Source organism: Anas acuta, chromosome 28 (genome assembly GCF_963932015.1).
Source record: "Anas acuta chromosome 28, bAnaAcu1.1, whole genome shotgun sequence".
In the NCBI taxonomy this organism is placed as follows: domain Eukaryota; kingdom Metazoa; phylum Chordata; class Aves; order Anseriformes; family Anatidae; genus Anas; species Anas acuta.
Window position 1 is genome coordinate 1,991,483 of NC_089006.1, and position 25,086 is coordinate 2,016,568.

Consider the following 25,086-nt stretch of genomic DNA (forward strand, 5'->3'; position numbering starts at 1 on the left):
GGCGGTGAGGTGGTGGGGTGCTGCTGCTCCGTGAGAGCGAGGGGCCTTTTTGGGGCCTTTTTGGGACCTTTTGGGGCCTTTTGGGGCCCTTAGGGGCCTCCTCCCTCATATTCTGTTGCTGGTGGCCCTGCCCCTGCTTTTGGTGCAAAAATAGAGAAATTTGGCTCAAAAACCAGCCTGGATAACACCACAATAACAGGACACACCGTGGGGGGGGGGTCTCAGGGAGAGGGGGGGGGAGAAACATTCCCGGTGCTTTGCAGCTTTCTGAGGATAAATGGGGACGGGGCTGCCCCGTATCACCCTCCCCAGCCCCAAACCCCCTCCCTCAGCTCAGCCCAGGCCCCCCCAGCCCCCCTGCCGCCTCCTCTCCACGAGCCCCTGATTTATTAGGAACAAAATCAAATTCAGTTTTTATCACCAACCTGGGCAGCGGAGGGCTGAGATTCAATTCCAGCACGACAGCCGGCGAGGGAAGAGCCGGGGATGGTGTCTCTGCTTCCAGCGTCTTATTAGCGGGTCCGGGGCTCCGGGAGACAAATTAGGATTTTCTTGAGGGACCCTTATTGCATTTTTTTTTTTAATTTTAACCTGCCGTGGCTGTCAGATGGCTGGGAGCGAGGCTGGGGCTGTGCCCGCCCTGGTCAGGAGCTCCTGGTGATGGGGGCTGCATCCCTGGTGCTCTCAGGCTGGGTTTGGGGGAAACCCCAAAATCCCAGGACTCAAAGCCAGATTTGGGGGAAACCCCAGGACCCCTGTTGGCTCCTGGGTGCTCCCCAGTGCCCCGTCCCTCCGTTGTCCCCACCTTTGAGGGGACAGGGACATCCTGGTGAAACCGAAGGCGATTTCTCTCGTCCCAGACCCGCGGTGCTTCATCTGCGCCCCATAATTTTTGGGGTGTTCCCTCGCCTCGGTGCAACGCATCCATGAGGGCTGGCGTGCAGGAACCCATAAAAAAATGGAAAAAAAAAATAATAAAAAATAAAAACCCAGCCCCGCAACGCCCTCCCCTGCTCTTCTGGAGGCTGCAGCCTCGTGTCTGTGGGGAGGCGAGGGAGGAAGGAGCAGGCGAGGGATTTCGGAGCCCAGAGGAGGCGGCGAGCGAGCTCCATCCCGGGGCATAAATTAAAATCCAGCTCGGAATAAATGAGCCGGGTGGCGAGGAGGGGAGGGTTGGTGCTTCCCTTTTTAGCAAGGTGGAAGAAGCTCCGGGGCTGGGATTTCGGAGCTGATTTAATCTCCAGGTGTGAATTTGTGGCTCGCTCCTGGGCTAGGGCCAGCGAGAAAAAGTCGCTCGTGGCAAGAGAAAAAAGGGCAAAAAAAAAAAAAAAAAAAAAAAAAAGGGAAAAAAGAGAAAAGCGGGGGTTTTAACGCCTCTCCCCTCGCCTCCATCTCGCCACGCATCCACCCCATGCTTCCATCCATCCGCACGCTCCACGCTCCAGCAAAAGCCATTAGGGATGACAAAGCACCTTTTTGTTTTAAAGATGGGTCCCGGGAGCAGCGGGCAAATTGCCTGCTCCATGCATAATAAACCAGGCGTGGAAGCGCACCAAGGAACAGGGCTGCGTTCGGATGGGAAACAAAAATCACGAAGCGAGCCCCCTTCGCGCAGCCTGGGCTGGGAGGAATAAAACTGGGCTGGGTGCGGGGGGGCTGCCAGAGCCCCCCCCCCACAACCCCCCTTTTGGCAGCGGCTCCTGCTGAAAAGCTTGGGTGAAAAAATTAAAAAATAGGTCAACGGAGGCAGCGCGGGGGGTGCTGTGGCTGGGGCCCCCCCTTCCATCACCCCCCCGGTCCCACGTCCCCCCAGCCCCGCTGGCAAAGCCCCCCCCTGAGATGCTACAAAGGCAAACCGCAGCCCTTTCTTTTTTTTTTTTAACATTTATATTTATAATATATATATAAAAAAATTAAATATATATAATATATCGTGTTTAAGACTAAAAATATAGTACATAATATTTAAAAAAAAGGAAAAGGACAAATAAAAAAACGGTGGCTTGGGGGGGGGGCGGGGGTCACAGATACGTGTCTCTAGGGGAAAGGAAAATTGGGGGGGGGGGGGTCTAAAACAGCCTGTGCTAGGAGGGGACCCGCTCGCCCCCGCGCCCTGGGGTGCTGCCGCCTGGCCCTGGGCTCCTTTTGGGGCCGGGGGGGGCCCCGATCCCGCTCCCCCTGCCCCAGGGAGTTGAGTTTAAAGCTTCGGCTTGGTTTTGGGGCCGGCGGGACGCTATTGCTATAACGGTGGGGGTGCAGCATCTGGGGGGGGGCGACAGCCGGGGTTAAATCAGGCACCATCGCATGAAACGGCCGGGGGTCGTGGGGGGGGGGGGCTCAGCACCGTCCTGACAGTACCTTTGGGGTTGAGGTTTAACCCGATGGGGACGGGGAAGGGGGGGTTGGGATATTGGGGACCCCCCCCCCCCCCTCCCCGTGCCGTGCCCCTTCCTTCCCGAACCGTCCTGCGGCCGAATCGTACCTGCCTGCCACGGGGCCGGCTCCGCAGCGAGGAGGAAGAGGAGGAAGAGGAGGAAGAGGATGGGGGGCACCGAGCTCACCCCGATCCCCAGGGCAGAGCCGGGCAGGCAGGGGGAGGGTGCTCGTACCTAATCCCAGGGGTCCATGGGGACCCCCCCAAATCTGTAGGGTGCCGGTACCGAGAGCTGGGCTGGGGAGGATGCAGCTGGGAAGCCAAAACCTCCCCTAAAATCCCCAGCATCGAGCTCGCAAAGTGCCCCCGAAATCCCTCGTGCCCCAGCCGGAGCCCGGCTCCCTGCTCCCGAGGGAATTGGGGTCCTGCATGTTTTGGGGTCCTGCTTGTTTTGGGGGTCCCCATTATTCTGGGGTCCCGGTGCCCATCTGAGGACCGAAATCCCTCACCCAGCAGCTGCCCCTATCCCATATCCCTGTAATACATTCACTGAGGGCCCCCCATCCCCTTGATTTGGGGGTGTTTTTGGGGTCTCGCCGTACCGGGACCCCCAGGGTGAGCGGGGTGCCCCCTGCTCACCGGCTCGGGGCAGGGTGGGAGCGGGGGCTTTGTGGGACGGACGGATGGAAGGACGGGAGGGAGCCGGCCCCGAGCATGGGCCAACCCCGAAAATCAAGGCACAGGGAACGGGAACAGGCTGGGCCGGGGCATTTTGGGGAGAAAACAAGCCAAACGCGGCGCCTACATCCGCACGGGTGCCACGGGATGGGCGGCGCTGGCCGGGGCGTGCGGGGCTGAGCCCCCATCGGGGAAGGCTCCGGGCTCCCCCCCCCTTCCCAGCCGAGCCGGGAAGGGGGAAAAAGGGCCGGGATGGGGGGCATGGGGCCGGGGGGGAGGCCACCCCACACCCCCTTTGGGAAGGTACCGCGAAGACAACCGCTATCCCAGCGGGGGGAGTGGAAGCTCGAAGAGAAGGAACCCGGCGCACGGAGAAGCGGGGCGAGGGGTGGGTGAGATGGGGGGGGGGGGTCAGGATGAACCCCTGAATATCAGGGGCCAGTCGCCGGCTTCCCCGCCGCCCCCCCCCCAAAAAAAACCCCTAGACGTGCGTCTGCATCCGCTGCTGGAAGCGCTGCCCGTAGTCCGAGTGCTGGGAGGTGTAGGAGAAACGGGTGGCGCTGGCGTATTTGCCCATGGGGTCGTAGGCGTCGTAGGGCCCCCGCTCCAAACTGGGGGGCTGCCCGTAGCCCAACCGGTAGCCCCCGTAGCCACCACCGGCCGGGAAGGCGCCGTGACCCCCGTAGTTCTCGTAGGACAGCTGGCTGGCCGTCTCGCCCCCCGCCGCCGTCCCCGGGGGGGCCCCGGTGCCCGCGGCCCCCTCGGTGCTGTATTCGGACGCGGGGCCCCCCCGGCTGTAGGTGTTGAGCTGAGCGTAGCCGCTGGAGTGGGACAGGCGGGAGGGGGGCCGAGCCTCGTAACGCCCCGGCCCCGGGGTGCGGTAGTCGGCGTAGAGCACGGTGCGGGAGGCCGGGCGGTCCTCGTGGGCACGGACGTTGTAGTAGCCGTTGGTGGGGTCCTGGGGGGGTGTGGGGGGGGTAAGAGGGTGGGTGGGGTGGGGTGGGGTGGGGTGGGGTGGGGAGGATCTGGTGCCTTCTCGCCTCCGAGCTGCTCTTTTTTCATGCCCAATTCCTGTTTTATTGTTCCCTTTCTTGTGCTTGTTCCTGTCCCTGTCTCCAGGCCATCCTCATCCTCGTCTGCATCCCCATCCCGTGCCAGCCATCCCGTCCCAACCTTCTGCCATCCCATTCCATCCCATCCCAACTCCATTCCATCCCATCCCATCCCCATCCCCATCCCCATCCCCATCCCCATCCCCATCCCCATCCCCATCCCCATCCCCATCCCAATCCTATCCCCAATCTTTCCCCATCCCCTATTCCCACCTCATTCTAACCCCATGCCATTCTATCCCACTCCATCCCACCCCAAACCAAACCCCATCCCCATCCCCATCCCATCCCCTATCCCCTATCCCCTATCCCCTATCCCCTATCCCCTATCCCCTATCCCCACCCCACCCCACCCCACCCCACCCCACCCCACCCCATCCCATCCCATCCCATCCCATCCCATCCCATCCCATCCCATCCCATCCCATCCCATCCCATCCCATCCCATCCAATCTCCATCCCCATCCCCATCCTTATTCACATCCTAATCCCATCCCCAATCCTTCCCCATCCCCAATCTTTCCCCCTCCCCTATCCCCACCCCATTCTCACCCCACCCCACCCCATCCCACCCCACCCCCAGTTCCAGACCTTCAGCTCGTACTCCTCGCGGGTGTCGATGGTGTCACAGCGCAGGTCCTGCTTCAAGTCCACGTCATCTTTGAAGGACTGCAGGAGAAGCGGGGACAGACGGCCTCATTCCCCCCCCGCTCCCACCCCACACGGTCCGGCAGCCCCCCTCCGGGGGCCGTCCCCTACCGAGTAGATGGCCTTCATGACGCGGGTGGCGGTGGAGACGCTGGCCGTGTCCTCCTCCCGGTCCGCGTGCAGCGTCAGCGGCTCCCTGTTCACCGTCTCCACCTTGATGTCCAGCTTGCGCAGGGTGACGTCCTTGCGACCTGGGGACGCGCGGGGACGGAGGTGGCACGGAGGGGGGCACAGCCTGGCTGGTCCCCCTACCCTGTCCCCATCTGCGGTGTTCCCATCCCCATTGTGGTGTCCCAATCCCCATCTGTGGTGTCCCCATCCCCATCCATGGCACCCTAACCCCATCCTGGTTTCCCCGTCCCCATCCACAGTGTCCCAATCCCCATCTGTGGTGTCCCCATCCCCATCCATGGTGTCCCCGTCCCCATCCACGGCGTCCCCATCCCCATCCCAATTTCCCTGTCCCCATCCTGGTTTCCCCGTCCCCATCCATGGTGTCCCCATCCCCATCCATGGTGTCCCCATCCCCATCACAGTTTCCCTGTCCCCATCCACGGTGTCCCTATCCCCATCCATGGTGTCCCTGTCCCCATCCATGGCATCCCCATCCCCATCCCAGTTTCCCCATCCCCATCCGTGGCGTCCCCATCCTCATCCGTGGTGTCCCCATCCCCATCCTGGTTTCCCTGTCCCCATCCATGGTGTCCCTATCCCCATCCACGGCATCCCCGTCCCCATCCCAATTTCCCCATCCCCATCCCGGTTTCCCCACCCCCATCCGTGGCGTCCCCGTCCCCCACTCACTCCCTTTCCGACGCCGGTACAGGAAGCAGGCGAGCGCCACGAGGAAGCTGATGACGAGGATGCTGGCCCCGATGGTGGCCCCGGCGATGATGCCCACGGGCAGGACCTCTGCAGGGGGACGAGAGGACGCGGGGGGGCCGTGAGCCGGGACCGGGTGGCGCGGTGGCGGCGGTGGCCGTGTCACCGTGTCCCCGGTACCTTTCTCCTCCAGCTGGATGATGGCGGTGCCCGGCCCGAAGCTGTTCCAGGCGGTGCAGTTGTAGTGGGTCTGGAAATCGGCCTCCATCACGTTGTTGATGGTGAGGGTGGACAGGACCCCGCTGCCCGTGTTGGTCCTCTCCACCGTGTAGCGCTCCAGCGTCCCCGCCTCCAAAACGTTCTCCTTCCAAGCCCAGGCCTGGCAGAGGGGGGGCTGAGTCAGCGCCTCTCCGTGCCCCCCATGAGGATGGGGACGGGGACGGGGATGGGGACGGGGATGGGGACGGGGACGGAGCCCCCCTGGATCACTCACGATGCGGTCTGGTGGCGGCGTGCTGCCGATGAAGCACTCCACCTTGCCGCGGTCTCCGCGCGCCGCGTACTGCACCACCTCGCTGGAGATGATGGGGGGCCCTGCGGGAAGGACGCCAAGCGGGGAGGGGTCACCAAAACCCGACGGCACCTTGGTGGGGGGGGTCCCATCACCCCCCCCCCACCTCTCCGCTCACCGTTGACGTAGAGCGTGACCTCGCGCTCGCCCACGCCGATGCGGGGCACGATGGCTTTGCAGATGTACTGCCCCGCGTCCGCCTGCGTCACCGACTTCAGGTACAGCTGGTTGCTGTTGCTCAGCACCTTGGGGGGGGGGCAAAGGGGGGGGGGTTCAGGAGGGTTGGCGGGGGTGGGCACGGCCCCTCTTTGAGCCCCCCCGGCTCAGTACCATGTTGGATTCCTTCTTGGTCCAGGTGAGGGTCAGCGGGGGGTTGCCGGACCACATGCAGGTCAGCGTCACGTCGGAGCCGATGTCGGTGACGGTGGGCTTGGGGGCCACCATGATGCGAGGGGCGACTGGAGGGGAGAGGGGAGGGGTTGGGGGCAGCCCTGGGGTGTGTGTGGGGGGGAGGTCTCGGGGGTGTTGTTGGGGGGCTGGGGGGGCGGGGGGCTGCCCCACTCACAGTGCACGTCCACCAGCGTGCTGACGTTGGTGCTGCCGATGTCGTTGTGCACCTCGCAGGACACGGGCTCGGTGAAGAAGGTGTAGTCCACCTGCGTGTCGTACTTGTTCTCCTTGGCCTCCTCGATGATCACCCCCCCTTTGGCCCACCTGGGGGGAGCGCAGACCCCGGGTTCAGCACCCCATCCCCCCCGGCCCCGAGGACCGAGCCCGGAGGTCTTGGGGAGCCTCCCCAAAAAGGGTCCCCGGGTGCTCCTCACCTGTAGCCTTTGATCTCGGGGTTGGCGGTGGCCATGCAGGTGAAGACGACCCGCTCGCCCTCCTGCACCGTCTGGGGCTGGATGGACAGGGTGACAGTCGGGGGATCTGCGGGAAGGCGGACGGAGCCGTCGCGGCCGCTGGGGCGGGCTCAGCGTGGCAGAGAGAGAGAGAAGGGGGGCGAGGGGAGAAGCCCCCGGCCCGGCGCAGCAAAGCCAGCCCCGTGTGCTGGGCACGGCACGGGGGGAGAGCCCCGAAACTGCGATGGTCTTTTGGGGTGCCCAACATCCCTGATCGATCTGGGTGCCTGGCATCCTTTCCAGAAGTGGGTGCCCACCATCCCTGACCACTTTGGGTGCCCCCCCATCCCTTCAAGCTATGGGTGCCCACCATCCTTGACTGCTTTGGGTGCCCCTCATCCCTTCCAGAATCAGGCACCCACCATCCCTGACAGATTTGGGTGCCCCATATCTCTTCCAGCAGCAGGCACCCACCATCCCTGATCAATTTGGGTGCCCTTCATCCCTTCTAGATATGGGCATCCAGCATCCCTGATGGATTTGGGTGCCCCCCACCCCTTCCACAAGCAGGCACCCTCCATCCCTGATATCTCTGGGTGCCCACCGTGGCCGTGGACCCTTCCCGCAGCAGCCACTGGAGGTCGGTGTTCACCGCGCCGTCCCCAGCTGGCCCCCGCCTGACGCCGGCGCAGCCCGGCTCCGGTGAACCCAGCGGGTGCAACCTCAGCCCCCACCCACCCAGACACCATTTGGGGAGCCCCAAACCACGGGGCTGGGAGCCCCCCGGCACCCCACAACACCCCGCACCCTGAAAGCTCCTCGCTCTGCGCCGGTGACACCCGCGTGCCACGTCCCCGCGCCGCGGCACCGTCCCCTCCGTCCCCATCGCGGACTCACGGTGCACGTTGAGCTTGACGAAGGTTTCCTTCCCCCCCGGGATGGCTTCGTTGGTGCTGCGGCAGGAGAAAACCCTGCCGATGTCCAGGTCGGTGGGGTTGATGGCCAGCTGGCTGGTCGTCGTCTCCCGCTTGCCGTCAGCCAGCACCTCCTGCCAGGGAGATTGGGACGGGGCTCGCGGTCAGGTCCGGCACCGCACGGGGCCACGGAGGGGCCAAGGGGGGGCTGAATGGGGGGGGGACATGGCCGGTACCGTGGTGGTGATGGCTCCGTCCTGCTGGAGCCCGTCCCGGTACCAGACGATGGTGGCGGCGGGCTTGGCGCTGCGCGCCCGGCACGTCAGGTTGTAGGGTGTCCCCGCGCGCAGCAGGATCTCGGGGGCTCCGTCGATGGTGGGGTCCTCGGGGGGGACTGCAGAGGGGACAGGGGGCGAACTGGGGACACCGGGGACACAATGGGGACACCGGGGACACAGTGGGGACACCGGGGACACACTGGGGACACCGGGGGCCCTCCACAAATGCCAAGCTGAGGAGCTAAAACCTCAATTTGAAACTGATTTATTAGGGCTGGGCTCTTGGGGAGAAGGGAACCGGGGGGGTTTGGGGGGGTCGTGCTGTGCTGAGGGAGGGGCTGGGCTGCTTGCAAACACCCCCAGGTGCTGGCTGGGTGCAGGAGGAATGGCTGATGGGGACCCCCCATCCTAGGAGCCCTCTGCCCTATGTGAGCCCCACACTGTGGGGGGGGGACACAGGGGGACCCCCTGAGCTCGGCAGGAGTTGGGGGGGGACCCCCACGGGCACAGCTCGGTGCCCCCAGCCACAGCTCCCACCCGCGCGCCTTTTATCTCCTGCCTTTCTAATGGGAATTTCAACGCCAGGGGAAGAAGGAGAAAGAGAGGGGAAAAAAAAAAATAAATTAAGAAAAGCAAGAAATCCGCCCCAAAAACCCCGTTCATGCAACATTTCCGCTGCGGCTCCGGCAGCATCTTTTTTTTTTTTTTTTTTTCTTTTTTTTTTTTTTTTACAAGACACAAAAGTCGGGGAAATCAAAGTTACTGCACTCGTAGGTCCCGTAACTCAGGCACGGCGTGAATATAGATTAAGGCATTAAAGATAATGGCACAGCCGGGCTGCTGGAGGCAAGGCAAGGGGGAGGCGGCGGCGCACGCACCGGCAGCCCCTTCCCTGCGCCTGCCTGGGCTGGCTCGGGGGGGGGGGTCCAGGAGGGGTTTGGGGGGGACCTGGGGATAATGGGGGGAGATCCGGGCTCCTTACTGAGCACGGTGAGCTTGGCTCGGCGCGAGCGCAGCGCGGCCTCGGTGGCTTGGCACTCGTAGACGGCGTCGTCGGAGAGCTCGGCGTCGCTGATCTCCAGGTTGTACTGGCCCGAGTCGGCCGTGCCCACGATGCGGTAACGCGGCCAGGCTGGGGGGGCACGGCACGGGGTGAGCGCCGAGGGGACGGGACCCCCTGGGTGCTCCCCGTGCCCCCAAATTTCTGAGCCCGATTCGCCGGGGATGGGGGTTTGGTCGCTGCCCGGTGCCAGCTCTGGATGTGTGGGGCATGTGGGGTATCCCCGGGGCACCGGGGGGGTCCTCAGGGCGTGCAGGGACATGGGCGCAGGCAAAGACTGCGGTGTGTGCAGGACCCCAAAGTGTGCAGGGACCCTGTGCGTGCAGGGACCCCAAGACATGAAGGGACTCCAGTACATGCAGGGACCCCAATATGTCCAGAACCCCAATGTGTGCAAGGAACCCAGTGCGTGCAGGGATCCCCGGGTGTGCAGGGACCCCAACATGAGCAAGGACCCCAATATGTGCAAGACCCCAATACATGCAGGGACCCCAACACATGCCAGGACCCCAACGCATGCAGGATCCCCGGTCCACGCAGAGCCCCCGGTGCGCGCAGCAAGGAGCAGAGAGCAGCGCCCAGACCCTGCCAGAGCTTCACTATGGCACACGGAGCTGGGAAATGGGGGCTGCGGCACCACGGGAGCCTCCCACGCGGTGACACCCCCTGCCCTGCGCGGTGACACCCCCTGAGCCTCCCCCGGGTACCTTTGAGGCCCTGCCCCATCCCCAGGGCCAGCCCGTCTTTGGTCCATTGCACGATCCCGGAGTAGTTGAGCACCACGCAGGAGAGGACGATCCTCTGGCCGGCCACCACGGTCTGGTCCTCCGGCTCCTCCACGAACCGCGTCTGCGCCGCTGGGGACGTGGGACGGGGATCGGTGACGGCCCAGGGAGCCCCGCACCACAGCGCCCAGTGCTCCGTCATACTGGTGGCACTGGGCTGTGCCGGCACTGCCAGCACCGGGGTCCCCAGCGCCGTCCCCAGCCCCCCAGGCTGTGTCCCCGTGGTGCCGCGGCTGTCACGCGGCGAGCGGGCATCGATCGGGAGGGCAGCGGGGGGAGCGCGGGGTGCGTGTCACACGCGTGTGGCGGTGTCACATGCGTGTGCGGGGGGGTAAAGGGGGGGAACTGGGCACACCGGGGTCCCAACCCGCTTGGGGAGCATGGGGACAGCGGGGCGAGGGGCGTTTCGGGCCCCCCTGGGGTGGCAGAGGGGAGCTGCCTCTCCCTCCCCCGTGCTCGCTTCCCCCCCCCTTTGAAAGCCTCTTGCTAAAATATTCAAATGATTTCCGCTGTGGAGCGGGAGAGGGGGAGGCAGAAATCCCTTCTGGGGATGAGCGAGCTGCAGATAACGAAGCTGCCGCTAAGTCCCCAGCCCTGCCTCCGCCTGCGTGGCCCGGCGAGGCCTGGCACGGCTCGGCACAGCTCGGCACAGCTTGGCATGACACAATTTGGCACGGCACAGCTTGGCACGGCATGGCACAGCTTGGCACGGCACAGTTTGGCACGGCACGGCATGTTATGGCACAGAACAACACGGCACAGTTCGGCATGGCACGGCACCGTGCGCTCTGTGTCCCCAGCGTGTGCTCTGTCCCCAAGAGCCGGGTGCTCTGAGCCCCCTCTGCCTTTGATCCTGCAGCCAAAGCCCCCAGCAGCTCCCCAAATCCCCCCAGCACCCCCTGGCTGTGCCCCAGCACCAGGAACCAACCCCAAAGCATTGCCCCCAGGCAGCTGGAGAGACCCCCCCCAGCCCGCACGCGGTTTCAGGCATCCCCAAATCCCCAGGATGGGGGCACCCCAGGACCCGGTACCCCAGGACCCATGGACTGGGCACCCCAGGGTGCTGAGGAAGGGGCACCCAGGGTGCTGAGGAAGGGGCACCCAACCCTGCAGCCCCTCGCAGAGCCCACCAGGACCCACAGTGACTCGGGGACGGTCACTGCTGGTGTCCCCCGGTCACATCCCACCCGCGTGGGCATCCCAAACCCCCACCCCGGGGTGCCCCCAGCCGGCTACGGGGCCCTGGGTATGGAGGGGGTGGCTGGGGACACTCGGATGTCCCTGTCCCATGGCCCCCCCACGGCAGCGTTTTGGGAGAGGAGCGGGAGCAGGGACAGGGGGAGGGAGGGAGATAAAGGGAAAGGAGAGAATGGGAGAGGCGGGGGGGGGAGGGATGGAGCTGGGGGGGGAATAAAAAAGCAGAGCGGAGATCAAAGAGGAAGGTGCCTGGAGAGAGGTGGGCGTGGGGGAAGATCAGAGCTGGGGAACGGGGGGGGGGGGGAGGCAGCGCGGGGTGGGGGGGGCTGCGGCCGCCAGACAGACAGACAGACAGCGGGGACCCACGGACAGCACAGGGCCACCGCGGGGTGACACAGAGCACCCGGTGGCACCCGCAGGACGCCAAAGAGGGGCGCACGGGCGTGTGCAGGAGTGGGAAGAAGCCCCCCACCCTGCAGGAACCGTCCTGTCCGTCCCCATCCCCATCCCAGTCCCCATCCCCATCCCCATCCCCATCCCCATCCCCATCCCAGTCCCATCCCAGTCCCGTCCCATCCCCGCCGCTGTTTAGTCTGGCACAGGGTGATGCGGGGGGGGGGCTCGGCCCCAGCACAGCGAGCACCGCGTGTCCCTCGCCGCGGCGGGTCCTTGACGTTGTGCCAAGGAGCCCACAGATCCCCGGCGAGGCCCCGGGGCACGGCCATGGGGTGCCGGGGGTGCGCCCCCAGCCTGTGCCCACCCGTGGGTGCCCGGGCACGCGGGGGGGACCCGGCGGGGCCCCAGCCACACGCCCGGCCCTGTCTCCCTCTATTTATCAAATGAAGGTCTGATTAAGCCCTGGGGCTGGTGCTCCAATCTCCCTCTCTCTCCTCTCGCTATTAAACTCAGGGTTCAAAGAAAAGCTTTTTATTCGCGCTGACAGCTTTCAGATGGAGCTAAATCTCTCCGCGCTCGAGTTTTTTTTTTTTTTTTTTATTATTTTATCTCTCTTCCCTCCTCCCCTTCCTCTTCTCACCGCTTTTAAATTTAAGCCTTTCCCCTTTCCTCTTCCCAAGCTGGTCTCTTCTATTTATATTGGGGGGGAAAAAAAAAAAAAAAATACACGGGGAGGAAAAAAAAAATATATATATAAAAAAAAATCCCACCCTCCACTGGTTTTATTCTGCGGGAGAGAAAAGAGGATTTGGCTTCCTTGTGGCCCTGCCCGGCAGAGCGGAAAGGGAGAGACGGGAGAGAGGACGGGGCCGCGGGTGGCTGCTGCAGCCGGGGCCATCGCTGTCCCCGTCCCTGTCCCCATTGCTTTGTCCCCGTCCCTGTCCCCATTGCTCTGTCCCCATCCCTGGGACACGCTGCTGGCTGCATCCACGCTGCCGTCCGTGTCCCCTCTGCCCCCACGCTGTCACCGCGCTGTCACCGCCCCGGTGCCGGCGCCCCGAGCCACTTGTCACCCAGCACGAGGCAATGGGATGGAAAAAAGCGCAAGCGTTGTGGCCAGCCCCAAAATCCCCCGGACGGTGCCACGCATGGACCTCGGGCACCGCCAGCGTGGGGAAACCGAGGCACAGGACTGCTGGAGGTGTCACCGTGTCCCCAAAATTGGGAGATGGAGGGGAGGGGACACACACGCAGCCCGCGGGTGCCATCGTGCCCGTGCAGCGGGCGGGTGCCGCGGCTGGCGGGGGACGCGGCGGAGCGGAGACGTGATCGAGCCTGGCACTTCGCCGTCCTCCCGCCCCATCTGCCGAGGAGCAGCAGCTATTTTAGGCTCCGGCAATTTGGGGCTTTCTGCTCAAGCCGGCCGCGGCTCGGGGCAGGGACACGGGTGGCTGGTGGTGGCCTCAAGGACGGAGCCCCACGCGTGTCTCCAACCCAGGGTGGCAGCCACATCCCCAAATCCACCCCGAGACCACGGGGAGCAGGGACGGGAGCTGGGACGAGGCTTGGGGCAGAGGGGACCCTGCGGCTGGGGATGCCCCCACCCTGCTCCCGCAGCGTCCCCGTGTCCCCGTGCCACACGGGCAGGTGACAGCAGCGGGGACGGGGACCCGGTTGGCAGCCCAGCCCGGCAGCACACTCGCCCGCAGCTCGCAGCCAGCAAATTGATATTTGCTAGAGAGGGTCCCCGTTGCCATCAACAATTTATGAGGCTGCTTCGCTGCGATTACCCCAGCAAGACAGCGCTGCCCGGGAACAGCGCGAGCCGCGCGCTCGGAAAGCGTCTTGGCAGGAGGAGCCGCTTCCGCTCCTTGTTTGAAGTCACTCAATGCCCTCTTCTATTTTCTTCTCCTTTCCCCTTCGCTTTTTTAACGCTACCGTGGCCGGAGGGGTGGGCAACAGGACGGGAACGCTGATGGGAACGCGGTGCCAGGAGGCTGGGGTACGGCAGGATGATGTTGGGGTACGGGGTGAGGATGCTGGGGTGCCCATCCCAATGCCAACGGCACCATTTGGGGCCAAAACCCCAATCTGTGCGCCCTGCTCCTTCATCAGGCCCAAGCTCAACCCCATCCAAGCCGCGTCCCACCCATCCGACAACATCTCCTGCCTCTAATCCCGCTCTGATTGACGTTAATTGAATATTACCATCCTTTAATTCCTCGGTAATTGAATCCCGCAGCAGCTCCTGCACCCCCTACGCCAGCATCCCCATTCCTGTCCGTGTCCCCATCAATGTTCCCGTCCCCATCCCTGTCCTTGTCCCTATTTCCACCCCTGTCCCCATTCCCATCACTGTCCCTTGTCCCCATCCCTGTCCCCATCCCCATCCCTGTCCCTTGTCCCCATCCCTGTCCCCATTCCCATCCCTGTCCCCGTTCCCACCCCTGTCCCCATTTTTCCCCCCCAGTGGCCGCCTCCAGAGCCAGGACCCCGGCTCCGCTCCCGGCCCTCCCGTCCCAGCAGGAACGGAAAGTATTTCACCACCATCATATGACGCCAGCGCATCGCTGGCACGCGCCCAGCGCCAGGCTGGGAGGCACCAGGGCGGCCGACGGCGGGGCTGGGGCCGCATCCAGCCCTGCCCCTCGCCGCCATCTCGGGGAGTGGCCCCGGGGTGTCCCCAGCGTCCCCGCGGGGCTGGCACGGGGCTGGCAGGGGCCTCTCCGTTGCCTCTTCCCCCCTCCCCACCTCCCCGCTCCGCTTCCCGCTGCCGAAGCTGGTGGTAGCAAAGCTCTCCGGGGAAGGGATGCTCCAGTTATTTTCATTTTTTAAAAGGCAGAATTATAAAAACAAATGAGGAGGAGATGGGTTCCCCTCCTCCCCGCCGCCTTCGGGCACGCCGGGTCCCCGCCGTCCTCCCCGCGCCCTGGCCACGGTGACCTTGGCCGTGCCACCAGGCGCGGCGTCCCCGGGGGGGCAGCGGCACGTGGGGGTGCGCATCGGGGCCGTCTCCGCATCGGGGACATCTCCACATCGGGGACATCTCCACAGTGGGGACATCTGCATCGGGGACATCTCCGTGCCCCCGTGCCACCGAAGCAGCTGGAGCGCCACCGGCTCCACCAGCCCCCCCCCACCTTGGTGTCCCCATCCCCAGCCCGCGGGGTCCCCTCGCTCCCCGCCGCTGCCGTCCTCCCCCCCCCCGCCGCCGGCCGAGGAGCGCCGCGGCGATTGCTTGTGACACCAATCTCACAACAAATTTAGCAGCTCATTTCCCGGCCGATCAAATATTCCACCTCGATTACCTCCCGGGCAGGAGACGGGCGCCTCGCCGCCGCGCGGGCGGCCAGCACCTCCCGCCGTGTCACAGCCCATCAGTGTCACCGCGCCGGGGACGCCTGCGCTGCTGGGGACGGCAGGAGGAGAGCCTTGGGGGGGGGACACGCACGGCCCCACCACCCTGCTGCCCACCCCCTGCAAGGCACCTTTTTTGGGGAAACTGAGGCACGGGGAAGGCGCCTTGATAAGGGATGCGCACGGCAAGGATTTGGGGACGGCTGTGACAGCCCCAAAATGCCACGAGCGATGGCAGAGGACCCGGAGGGATGAAGAGGAGAGGAGGCACCGGCTCGTGATGAGACACGGGGAGAAAATAAGGCGGCGCTGGGAACATACGGAGCAATTTTCAATTGAAACCTCGTTGGGAAGAGGCATAAATACCGGGGGAGATGACGCGGTGGAATTGGGTTCTATTTTTCGTTCCTGAGGAGCCTTAAATATTCCCCACCTAATAATAATAATACAAAAAAAAATGAACTCCCGACTTACGAAACAACATATAAATTCCCCTCGTAATTACATTACTTTCAGCGCAGCAAAGATGCCAATAAAATATAAACCAGCGTCGGGCAGGGAGAGGGAGAAAATAGAGAAGCGGATAAATGAAGTGCTTTATTGCCTTATGGCAAACGAGCTGGGCTGGGGGGGGAACACGGGGGCCAGGGTCCCCATGGGGCCACCCCGCTGCCCCTTCGTGCACCAGGGGGCTGGGGTGGGGGGTTTGGGGGCTTCTTGCTGCCCGGTGGGGAGCCCCCGGAGCCCCACTTTTCCCCCATATGAACCCCGTTTGTTTCCCCATGGGGAGCCCACAGCCATCCCATTGGAACCCCATTGCCTCCCCGCTGCTGCCCCATGGGAACTCTCCTGCTGTCCCACAAAAATCCCGTTGCTGCCCCCGCAGATTCCCCATTGGAACCCCCCAGACCCCCCCTGGGCACCCCTCTGCTGCCCCACAGCACTCGGTGCCGACCCCAAAGCGCCGTCCCATGGCTCTCCGAGGGCTGATCCTGGCAGGACCCTGCTTTAGGGGTCCCCACAGTCCCCCTGTCCCCCCCCAAAGCAATCACACCTGCAGGACCCCGGTGCCCCCAGGAGCCCCGAGCCCCCTCCAGCGCCTTGGGGCCGGGGTCTCCATCTCCCCCCCACCTGCCCTGCCCCGAGGCCGCCGCCGTTTGTGTGAGAACCTCGGCGCCTTTCAGGGCCCTCGGCCCCTCAAAGGGGGCAGCCAGGCAGAAAGACAAAGGCTCGGCGCGCCTGGGGGGCACGGGGGGGCCGGGCACGGCCGGCGGGCACGGAGCGAGGGGCCGCAGCGGGGTGCAGAGGCTGCAAGGAGCGAGCGTGCAACGGCATTGTGCATGCACGAGAGTGTGCATGGGTGTGCAAATGCATGCACAGGAATGTGTGCATGTGTGGACAAGTGTGCGTGCACCAGATGCTTGCTTGCACCGAGTGTGTGTGCGTGCACAGGAACGTGTGCATGTGTGGACAAGTGTGCATGCACCAGATGCTTGCACAGGAGTGTGTGTGCGTGCACGTGTGTGTGCATGCACCAGATGCTTGCACGGGAGCACATGCACATGTGTGTGCATGCACTGGATGCTTGCTTGCACAGGAGTGCATGCACATGAGTGTGTGCACGTGTGTGCACCAACTTTACCTCTTGCACGGGTGTGCACAGCCCAGCGGTGTGCATGCACAGGAGCTGCAAACATGAGCACAGGCCATGTTCACGTGCACACTCATGTGTGTGCATGTGTGCACGGGTGTGTGTGTGTCTGTGTGCATGTGTGTGTGCATGCACCAGACGCTTGCACAGCAGTGCATGCACATGAGTGTGTGCACGTGTGCACCAACTTTACCTCTTGCACGGGTGTGCACAGCCCAGCAGTGAGTGTGCACAGGAGCTGCAAACATGAGCATGGGCCATGTCCTTGTGCACACCCATGTGTGTGCATGCGTGCACGGGTGTGTGCATGCACGTGTGTGTGTGTCCTTGCACATGCAGCCACGTGCACCCTCCCCGAGCGCGCCCATGCCGGGCTCCGTGCATTTCGGCTCAGCCTTCGCACCCCAGCCCCCTCCTCCTCCTCCTCCTCCTCCTCCCCTCGCTGCCCTTTGCACAAAGGCCTGGGCTGCAGATGTGCGGCCGCTGCTCCCCCCCCATGGGGGGGGGGGGTCCCAGGGTGCCCCCGTCCCCCCCACCCATGGGCGAGCCGGGAGCTGGCGGCGCCTCTGCCCTCGTTATTTCCTCTTCATTTCTGGGGCTGTCAGAATTACGGAGCGGGGCTGTTTATTGGCTTGAGTTTAATTAATTTGTGTAATATCCCTGTTAGGAACAATGTCTAATTAAGACTTTTGTTTGTGTGTGCGCGCCGGGGGGGAGGGGACTTCTTCTTTGGGAAAGAGGGGAAAAAAAAAAAAAAGAAAAAAAAAAAAAAAAAGAAAAACCAAATTCCCTAATCATTAATGGAGGGGAAAGAAATATTTAAACGGGGCTGGCACCCTTCCACCGAGCTGCTGGTAAGCGCTCTCGTTACAGATGTCTTAATGAGACATCTCTTAATAATGGGATTATCATTCACATTGAATCGGGACGAGCAGCTGGGAGCGCCAGCCTCCGATACGGGGCCCCGAGAGGATGGGGCAGAACGGCCCCGTGCCGAGGGATGGGGATGGGACCCCCCCAGTGCCATGGGGCAGGACCCCCCCCCCCCCTCGAATTTATCCTGGTGCTGGGTAAATCCAGCTTGTTTTGGGGTGCTGGGCTCACCCCCTGGCAAAGGGGGGGTTCGGTGGAAACCTCAATTGGGGCGCGGTGACCCCTTTGAAACCACAAGTTTTTTTTTTTGGGGGGGGGCACCCTTGTTGTCCCCCCCACCTCATGGCCCCTCGCTCCCTTCCCCCTCCGCTCCGGAAAATAGGGGCAGGAATCTCAGCCCGCCCCGACCCCGTGGCCACCACCAAAAAATTTGGGGTCCTGGGTGGGGAATGGGGTGGGATGGGGGGGTCTGCAGGGCACCCGCCCCCCGCCAGCACCCCCGGGGCGGTGACACGAGGGGGTCCCGTGGGGTTTCGTGCCCACCAAGGCCAGCTTGGCCAAATGGGGTTGACCCCAGTGCCGGGGTCCCCATGGGGTGGCAACATGGGAACACCGTGGGGGCCGCCCTGGAGCCCCCCCCTCGCCGCCGGCCCCTGCGAGTCCCGCAAAGGAGAAGCTGGAGCAGCCCTGGCTGCGCTCCTGCGGTCAGAGCCCAGCAATGATCCTACAAGCCTGGAATTTGAGGAATTTCCTGCCAAGGCTCTCTGGAAGAAGAGGGAGAGAAAGGAAACCCGGCCTTAACCCTCAGCTCCCCGCGCCCGGCCCCGAATCCCCGATCCCACAACGGGCAGGGGCTGGCACGGGGTGGAGAGGGGGGGGGGGCGCAGGCACTTTTTGAGGTGCCCCTGGATTTTTTGGGGTGCTCCCCGTTCGCTTTGGCCACGCTGCGTGCAGAGCCCTGGCCCCACAGCCCTCCCCGAGGCCCCGTGCCTCAGTTTCCCCCAAATCTCTGCCAAAAATCCCTGGCAGAAGCTGTCCCCAACCTCTGTCACCTCCCTGTGTCACCCCCAGCCCCCATCCACCCGCTGCGTCCCCCACCCCATCCCCAAGCCCCCACGACGCCCCCCAACCCCGGGCCAAGCCTCGTGCACCCCAAAACCCCCCAAAACCCCCCTGGCCGCCCCCAAAAACTCCCCTTTCCCACCAAATCCCCCGGGAAGGGCGTCGCAAGGAGGCGAGGGAGCAGGGGCCGGGGATGCTCCGGGTGTCACCGCCGGGGTCCCCTCGTGCCCCTCGCACCCCCAGCCGGGCACGTGCGCCCCCGTGCACCCACGCGCGCCCCCTCGCACGCCCGCGTGTGTGGTTTTTGCTCCTTTTTTTAATTTTTTTTTTTTTTAATTTTTTCTTTTCCTCCCCCGTTCCCATGGCAACCCCCGCACGGCGCACGGCCGCTCTCGGGTTTGAAATAAAAGTTGTTTTTCCCTCCCCTCCTCCTTTTTACTCCACTCTTTTCGCTTTTTTTTTTTTTTTTTTCCTTCTTCTTCTTCTTCTTCTTCTCCCCCCCCACCCCCCCCCCCCACCTCTTATTTTGATTTCCATTTGGATCATAATCCGCCCGTTGCCATGGCAGCGCTGGCAGCCCATTATGTTCCAGCCCTTGCAGAAAAAGGCCTCGCTCCCCCCCTTTTCCCTTCCCTGCGCCTTTTTCCGAGGGTTTCGGCTCCTCGAACCCCCTTCTGCCCCCCCCCAGCCATCCCCCAACCCCAGGTCCTCTCCTGGCCGGCTCCGAGCCCCCCACCCTGCTCCAAGCCCCCCGCCCGGACCCCGTTGCGCACTCGGCTCCCTCCATCCCCTTAACTCTGCCCCGAGCCCCCTCCTCCTCCCGCCCGGACCCCCAGCACCCCATGCCCCCCCCCGGCACTCCACACGATGGCTTTTGCCTGATTTTGCCCCCCTCGCCGTCAATTTTCAGCCCCGATGTTTAATTTCCAGGTGGGGCTGCGGGCACCCAAGGGTGCCGCGGTCCCGCTGCGGGCGCAGGACGGGTCCCTTCGGTGTCCCCCCCCCCCCCAACACACCCCCCCCCGGTGCCCTCCCGCGCCGTGCCCACCCCCGGCTGGGAGCAGGAGGTTATGAAAATGAGCCGTGCACCCAGGAGACTGTAATTATCTGCTAAGTGTGAAAGCTGGAGTGATTAATTAAGAGATAATAAAAAGAAAAGGAGGCTGGAGAGGGAATAACGGATGCTTTGATGATAAAACCTGAGGTAAGGCAAGCAATTAGGGGAACCTTTATGGGGAGTTAGCGACGAGCCCCCCGCCGCCCGCGCTGCTGGGGGGGCTGCGTCCCCGCCGGACACCCCACGGGGCCACCGGGGTCCCGCAGGTGCAGGGGACACCGAGGGGACACCGAGGGGACAGCGGGGGGCTTCTTGGGGCCGTGGTGGTCCCCGTCCATCCCGGCAGGTTGGCGAGGTGGGTGCCACGGGGCCGGGGCTGGTGGCCCCAAGGATGGGGTGAGCGGGGTAGGTGAGCACCCATGGGTGCCCAAATGGGGGGCGGCGAGAGCGCCCAGGTGGGCTCGGGGCCAGGCAGAAAGCTGGCTCGGGATTAAATCAAGCTCGAATTAAAGCTGGGGATGTCATTAATGCCGCTCGGCTCGGGTCCGTGGGGCGGAGGTGGCCGACGACCCCGCTCTCACCTCGGAGAGGATGGTGCCGGAGGTCACCGCGGGCGGGGGGACGGCCGGAGGTGGGGGCCCTGCAGGGAACGAGCAGGAGGCTGCGAGGAGGGGAGCGGGATGGGGCCGCTGTGTCCCCCCCCGGGGGATGCTTCCCCGGCACCAAACCACGGCCCCAGCTGGGGAGCGGCCGATTCAGCCCTGGCACGGGCGGCCCAGGCAAGTCCCGGCACGGGGCCGTGGCTGCCGGGGCAGGATCCGTCCCCGCCGGCCCCAAAAGCTGCCCCGGCCCCGCTGTGGGGCTGAGCTGGGGCTCGCTGTGTTTTGGGGCAGGATCTGGCCCCTTCTGTAAGGGATGTGCCACGGGTTTAGGGCAGGACCCCGCACAAAACCGCGGCACCCCCGGCACTCACAAAGCTGCTTTGGGGTTCCTGGGGAGGTCGGGACCCTCCCCACCCGCCCCACGTAGCCCCCGTCCTCTCTCCGTGCCGGTGCTGGAGCCCCATGGGGGAGCACCCAGGGGTCCCCCATGCTGCCAGCCCCATCCCCCTGCGCTTAAGCACCGTAATCCCAGGCTGCTCTGATCCCAGTTTGGCCAAACTGGGATCGCTGAAGGGCGCTGCGGGGAACGGGGAGGTGGCAAAGTGCGGGGCTGGGGGTGCCATCCCCAGGTCCCCCTCGCTGCGGGGCTGGGGGGACGCGCGGTGACCCTTTAGGGCTCCATCTCCTCCTCCGAGGTGTTCTGGGGACTGCAGGGTGATGGGGACGATGACGGTGACCCGGAGGGGACCCTGGGGACAGCTGGCACGGGTCCACGAGCGCTGTAGGATCACGCTGAGTGTGGCACGGGGTTTTGTGGGTGGGTGAAGGGGGTGTGCAGGGCGTTGGGGATGCCCCAAAGCCACCGGCGGCTCCTTCACTCCCCGAACATCCCCAGCCTCCCCCTGTGCCCATGGAGGGGGGCAACACCAAGCGCTGGCACCCCCCAGCCACGGGGACCGGGGCCACCTTCCCACCCTCCCCGGCCACCACCCTACATCTCGGGAGCTCTCCCGGGGGCTTTTATTACCCCGCAGCAGACGATGGTCAGCTCCCAAATCCCATCACAGCACGTGGCGAGCCGAGCCACCACGGCCCCGGGAGGGGAGCACGGGCAGGTGCCCAGCAGCCCCCCACGACCACCGAGACCCCTTTGCCTCCACCCGTCTCCAGCAGCCAGATTTGGGGTGCAGCCCCCGCCCAGCCACAAGAAGGGTGGCCCCGTGCCCCGGCACCGTCCCTCCTGCCCCAAAAACCCGGGGCAGCCCCAGGTTGTGGGATGCTGGTGCTGCACCGGGTGGTTGGCATCACCCTGGGGTGCCTGTAGGGGTATGGGGTGGTGGGACCGGAGCCCTGAACCCGCTCCCCACCCAAAAAAAGGCACCAGCATGGGGACCAGAGGGACCGGCCTGACCTCGGAGCACCCGGTGCCACTCCTGCCCCTTTAGCAGGGATGCACCCAGGGGTGAGGGCTCCAAAGGCAGCGGGGCTCAGCCACGTTCCCCCAGGGTGTGCAGGGAGCTTGTGGGGTCTCAGCTCAACCCCACCGGCACCAGAACCCCGGGACGAGCCCCCCGCCGCCATCTCTCCGCTGTTTCAATTTCGCTGCTCTTCCTTGGGAGGGAAGAAGGGAGGGAAAGAGGGAGAAAAAAAAAAAAAAAAAAAAAGCACCACCACACACAACAACCCACAGAGAGAAGGAGAAGAAGAATCGCCCAGAAAATGAATAAATATTTCAATTTGAGGCGCAATCACAGCGAGTGATTGAAACGGGGGGAAGAATAATGGGTTTCATTTAGATAAGATACAGAAAATTATTTAGTGAGAAATGAAGAGTGATGAAACCCATTCAACATCTTTGTGCGAGCGGGTGGAACTCCATGAATGGCACAGACCCCCCCCACCCCCGGCACCCACACGCCTGGCTCCAGGTGGGGGGGGAGCCCACCAGATTTTGCTCCCCCCCCCTAAATCCCCTAAATCCCCAAGCATCCCACCTTGGAGAGGGGCCGCGGGGAGGCAGAAGCGCAACTTGGCGGTGGCCGGAGCGAGATGGGGACGGTGGCGGGACGGGGCTGCTCAGACTGGGGGGCACTGGGGGATGCTGGGGGGGGGTGTTGCCCCCCCCGTCCCCATCCTCGCAGCCCATCCAGCTCGTCCCTGCGGCGAGGCCAGCGCGATGCACATGGCACCGTGCGGGCGCTTTTGTTCCTGGGAGGGCAGCGGAGCCCCGCGGCGCTTCCCCGAGCCCTGCGCGGGGGAGCCTGGGATCGACCCCCCCCCCCACCACCCCCCCCGGCCCCGGCCCTCTAAGAGGCTTTGCTTGCTCCTTTTAAAACCCCCCCGTTCGACTCATTTTTGTTCCTGGCATCTTAGCAACGCCGCCCCCTTAATTAAAAATTAGATTGGATTTTGCAGCAGGGAAGGACCCGGAGGCCGTGCAAGGGGGGGGGGGGGGCGCAGGCTCAGCGCAGGGCAATGCCCTCGAGCGCCCCGCCACGCACTGACCCCCCCCCCCGTGCCATTTGGGGGGTCACAGGAGAGGGGGGGATACCCCAACTGAGACCCCAGCAGCTCGGTGGCACGCACGGTGCCCGTGCTGTGGGGCCCCGCTGGTGGTTGGGGTGGCCGGGGGGGGGCACCAGGGCTGCCCCCAGCCCCTCACCCCTCGCTCTGCGTGACCTTGGCCACGCGGTGCCTCGTGCCTCAGTTTCCCTCGACGGCTCCGTGTGGTCATTTGGGGGGGGTCATGTAGGGACGTGGGGGGGCCCGGGCAAGCCCCTGGGTTGCAGCAAGCCCCTAAAACGAGGTGGGGGGGGGGGAAAGGGGGTGCCCCACGCTGTCCCCAGCCCCGCTCCTGAGCGCTGCCCAGGCTGGGAGCTGGGGGTCCCGGCTGCCCCCGGCGCTCGCCCCCTCTCACGGACATCTCCTGGGTGGACGGACAGACGGACGGCTCGGCCAGCATCGCCACGTCCAGGCCGGGTCCCCCCCACACGTCCCCCCCTATTGTGGGGGTCCCCAGAGCTGCCGGGTCCCCCCCCGCCTGCCCCAGCACCGACAAATTCCTGCGTCCGAGCGCCGCGGCCCCCCCGGCCCCCATCTCCTCCGGCCTCACCCCGGCTCCAGCGGGACCGGACCGGGGGTGGGTGGGGGGGGGGGGGGGCAGGACCCCTGCGGGGGGGCACGGCCCTAACCGGGGGACATCCAGCGGGACCAAAACCGGGGGGGCCCTGCCCCAAAGCAGAGCCCACCCCGGGCTGCATCAGGACGCAACAAGGGGGGGTCCGTTTGGTGCCAACCCGGGGACGCGGCTCCCCAGCCGGGGTCCACGAGCACAAACCCGGGATCCCAGCCCCCGCTGGGGGGGCTCTCCCAAGACCGTGCCCGGCCCCCCCCTTAGCCTCGGGAGCCCCCCCCCAGGATCCAGCCGCGGGCTCCCTTGGCCGGAGCCGGGCGCATCCCAGCGGGGCGCGGCGGCACCGCGCGGGTCCGGAGCCGGGTCCCAGCCCCGGGCAGAGCCGAGCCGAGCCGAGCCGTGCCCCGCGAGCCGTGCCAGGCTCCTCGGTGCCCCCCCCCCTGCCCGGCTCTTACCTTGCCCGTAGGAGTCAGCGAGAGTCAGGAGGCAGAGGAAGAGGATCCGCATGCTCCCGTCCCGGCCGCGCTGCGGGCAGGGGGCGCGGGGGGGGGCCGCTGCCCCGCCGCCCCGCTCGACCCCGCCGCCGCTGCTAGAGCATGGCCCGGCCGGGCAGGGGCCGGGGAAGGGCCGCGGGCTGCGCTGGCTCCGCTCCGAGCCGTTCCGAGCCGCTCCGAGCCGTGCAAAGCCGTGCCGAGCCGTGCCGCGCCGCCCCGGAGTGCGCGCTGCCGGCGGGGCGGGGCCGGGCCGGGGGCGGCAACTCGGGAAAGTTGGGGAGGGGGGAGCGGGGGCGGGGGGGCGAGAGGGGGCCCGAGCCTTGGGGGGGCGCGGGGGGGCGGCTTTTTGCACGACGGGAGGGGTGCGCACCCGAGGGTTGCGCCTGGACGCGCGTGGGACCTTGGAGTTGCACGCGTGTGCACGAGTGTGCATGCGTGTGCACGAGGCTGCATGCGTGTGCATGAGTGTGCATGCGTGTGCAGGCGCGTGCACGCGTGTTTGTGCGTGTGCACGCGTGGCGGCGCGTGCACGCGGGGCGAACACGCGTGTGAGCACGCCGGGGGGGGGGCTTTGTGCCGCTGTGCCCGTGCGTGTGCACGCCCGTGCACGCGTGTCACGCCGCACGCGTGCGTCCTGGGGCGTGCGTCCCCCTGCGTGTGCACACTCGGGCACATGCACGCCAGCTGGACGGGTGTGCAAGGCGTGGGGCTGCCCGGGGGGAGCAGCACCCACCCGGGACCCCACAGCACCCACCCGGGGCAGGGGGCTGCGGGCTGAGCCCCCCGTCCTCGCCCTACCTCACCTCTCCGCCGCCGTTTGGGCGGCCTCTCCCCCGCGCCGCACGCTTGCTGATCCTCCCCTCTCTCTATTCCTCTTTTGAAAACTTTCTAAGCCCCAACTGAAGGCCCTGGATATCAGCGGCTCGAAAAATCCTCTTGCCTACAGGCTCCGGGGAAGGGAAGCTTTCCAAGTCGAGCGGAGCGGGCTAAGCCCTCGGTAGAGGCAGAAGCTTCAGCTTTCATGGTTGGGTTTTTATTTTTTTTTTCTTGGCTGTTGTTGTTGGGTTTCTTTCTTTTCTTTCTTTTTTTTTTTTTTTTTTTTTTTTTTAAATAGAATTTC

The 25,086-nt window shown here is 64.9% G+C and overlaps 1 protein-coding gene across 3 annotated transcripts; it reads right to left on the reverse strand.

The window, feature by feature from the left end:
* Window positions 1–1,864: 1,864 nt before the first annotated feature.
* Window positions 1,865–24,194, reverse strand: KIRREL1 (kirre like nephrin family adhesion molecule 1). Of its 3 annotated transcripts, none has more exons than XM_068662691.1 (15): window positions 23,928–24,193; window positions 10,067–10,216; window positions 9,282–9,431; window positions 8,258–8,415; window positions 8,005–8,155; window positions 7,090–7,195; window positions 6,831–6,979; window positions 6,596–6,723; window positions 6,384–6,510; window positions 6,188–6,288; window positions 5,875–6,073; window positions 5,677–5,784; window positions 4,924–5,063; window positions 4,756–4,833; window positions 1,865–4,010 (listed from the first exon to the last, which is right to left on the reverse strand). In XM_068662691.1, exons 1-15 carry the CDS (start codon window positions 23,977–23,979, stop codon window positions 3,534–3,536), a joined length of 2,274 nt encoding a protein of 757 aa, XP_068518792.1. In that variant the 5' UTR covers window positions 23,980–24,193; the 3' UTR covers window positions 1,865–3,533. The 3 variants fall into 3 exon arrangements, with proteins under 3 accessions (XP_068518792.1, XP_068518794.1, XP_068518791.1); XM_068662693.1 differs by having other exon boundaries at window positions 8,258–8,438; XM_068662690.1 differs by having other exon boundaries at window positions 5,677–6,073; window positions 23,928–24,194.
* Between the last annotated feature and the right edge of the window lie 892 nt (window positions 24,195–25,086).

Coding starts and splice junctions, on each gene's coding strand:
- KIRREL1 (XM_068662690.1), bottom strand. CDS start 23,979: ATGCGGATCCTCTTCCTCTGCCTCCTGACTCTCGCTGACTCCTACGGG. Junction 9,432..10,066: donor GATGGGGCAGGGCCTCAAAG/GTACCCGGGGGA, acceptor GTGCCCCCCCAG/CCTGGCCGCGTTACCGCATC. Junction 4,834..4,923: donor TCATGAAGGCCATCTACTCG/GTAGGGGACGGC, acceptor CTTCTCCTGCAG/TCCTTCAAAGATGACGTGGA.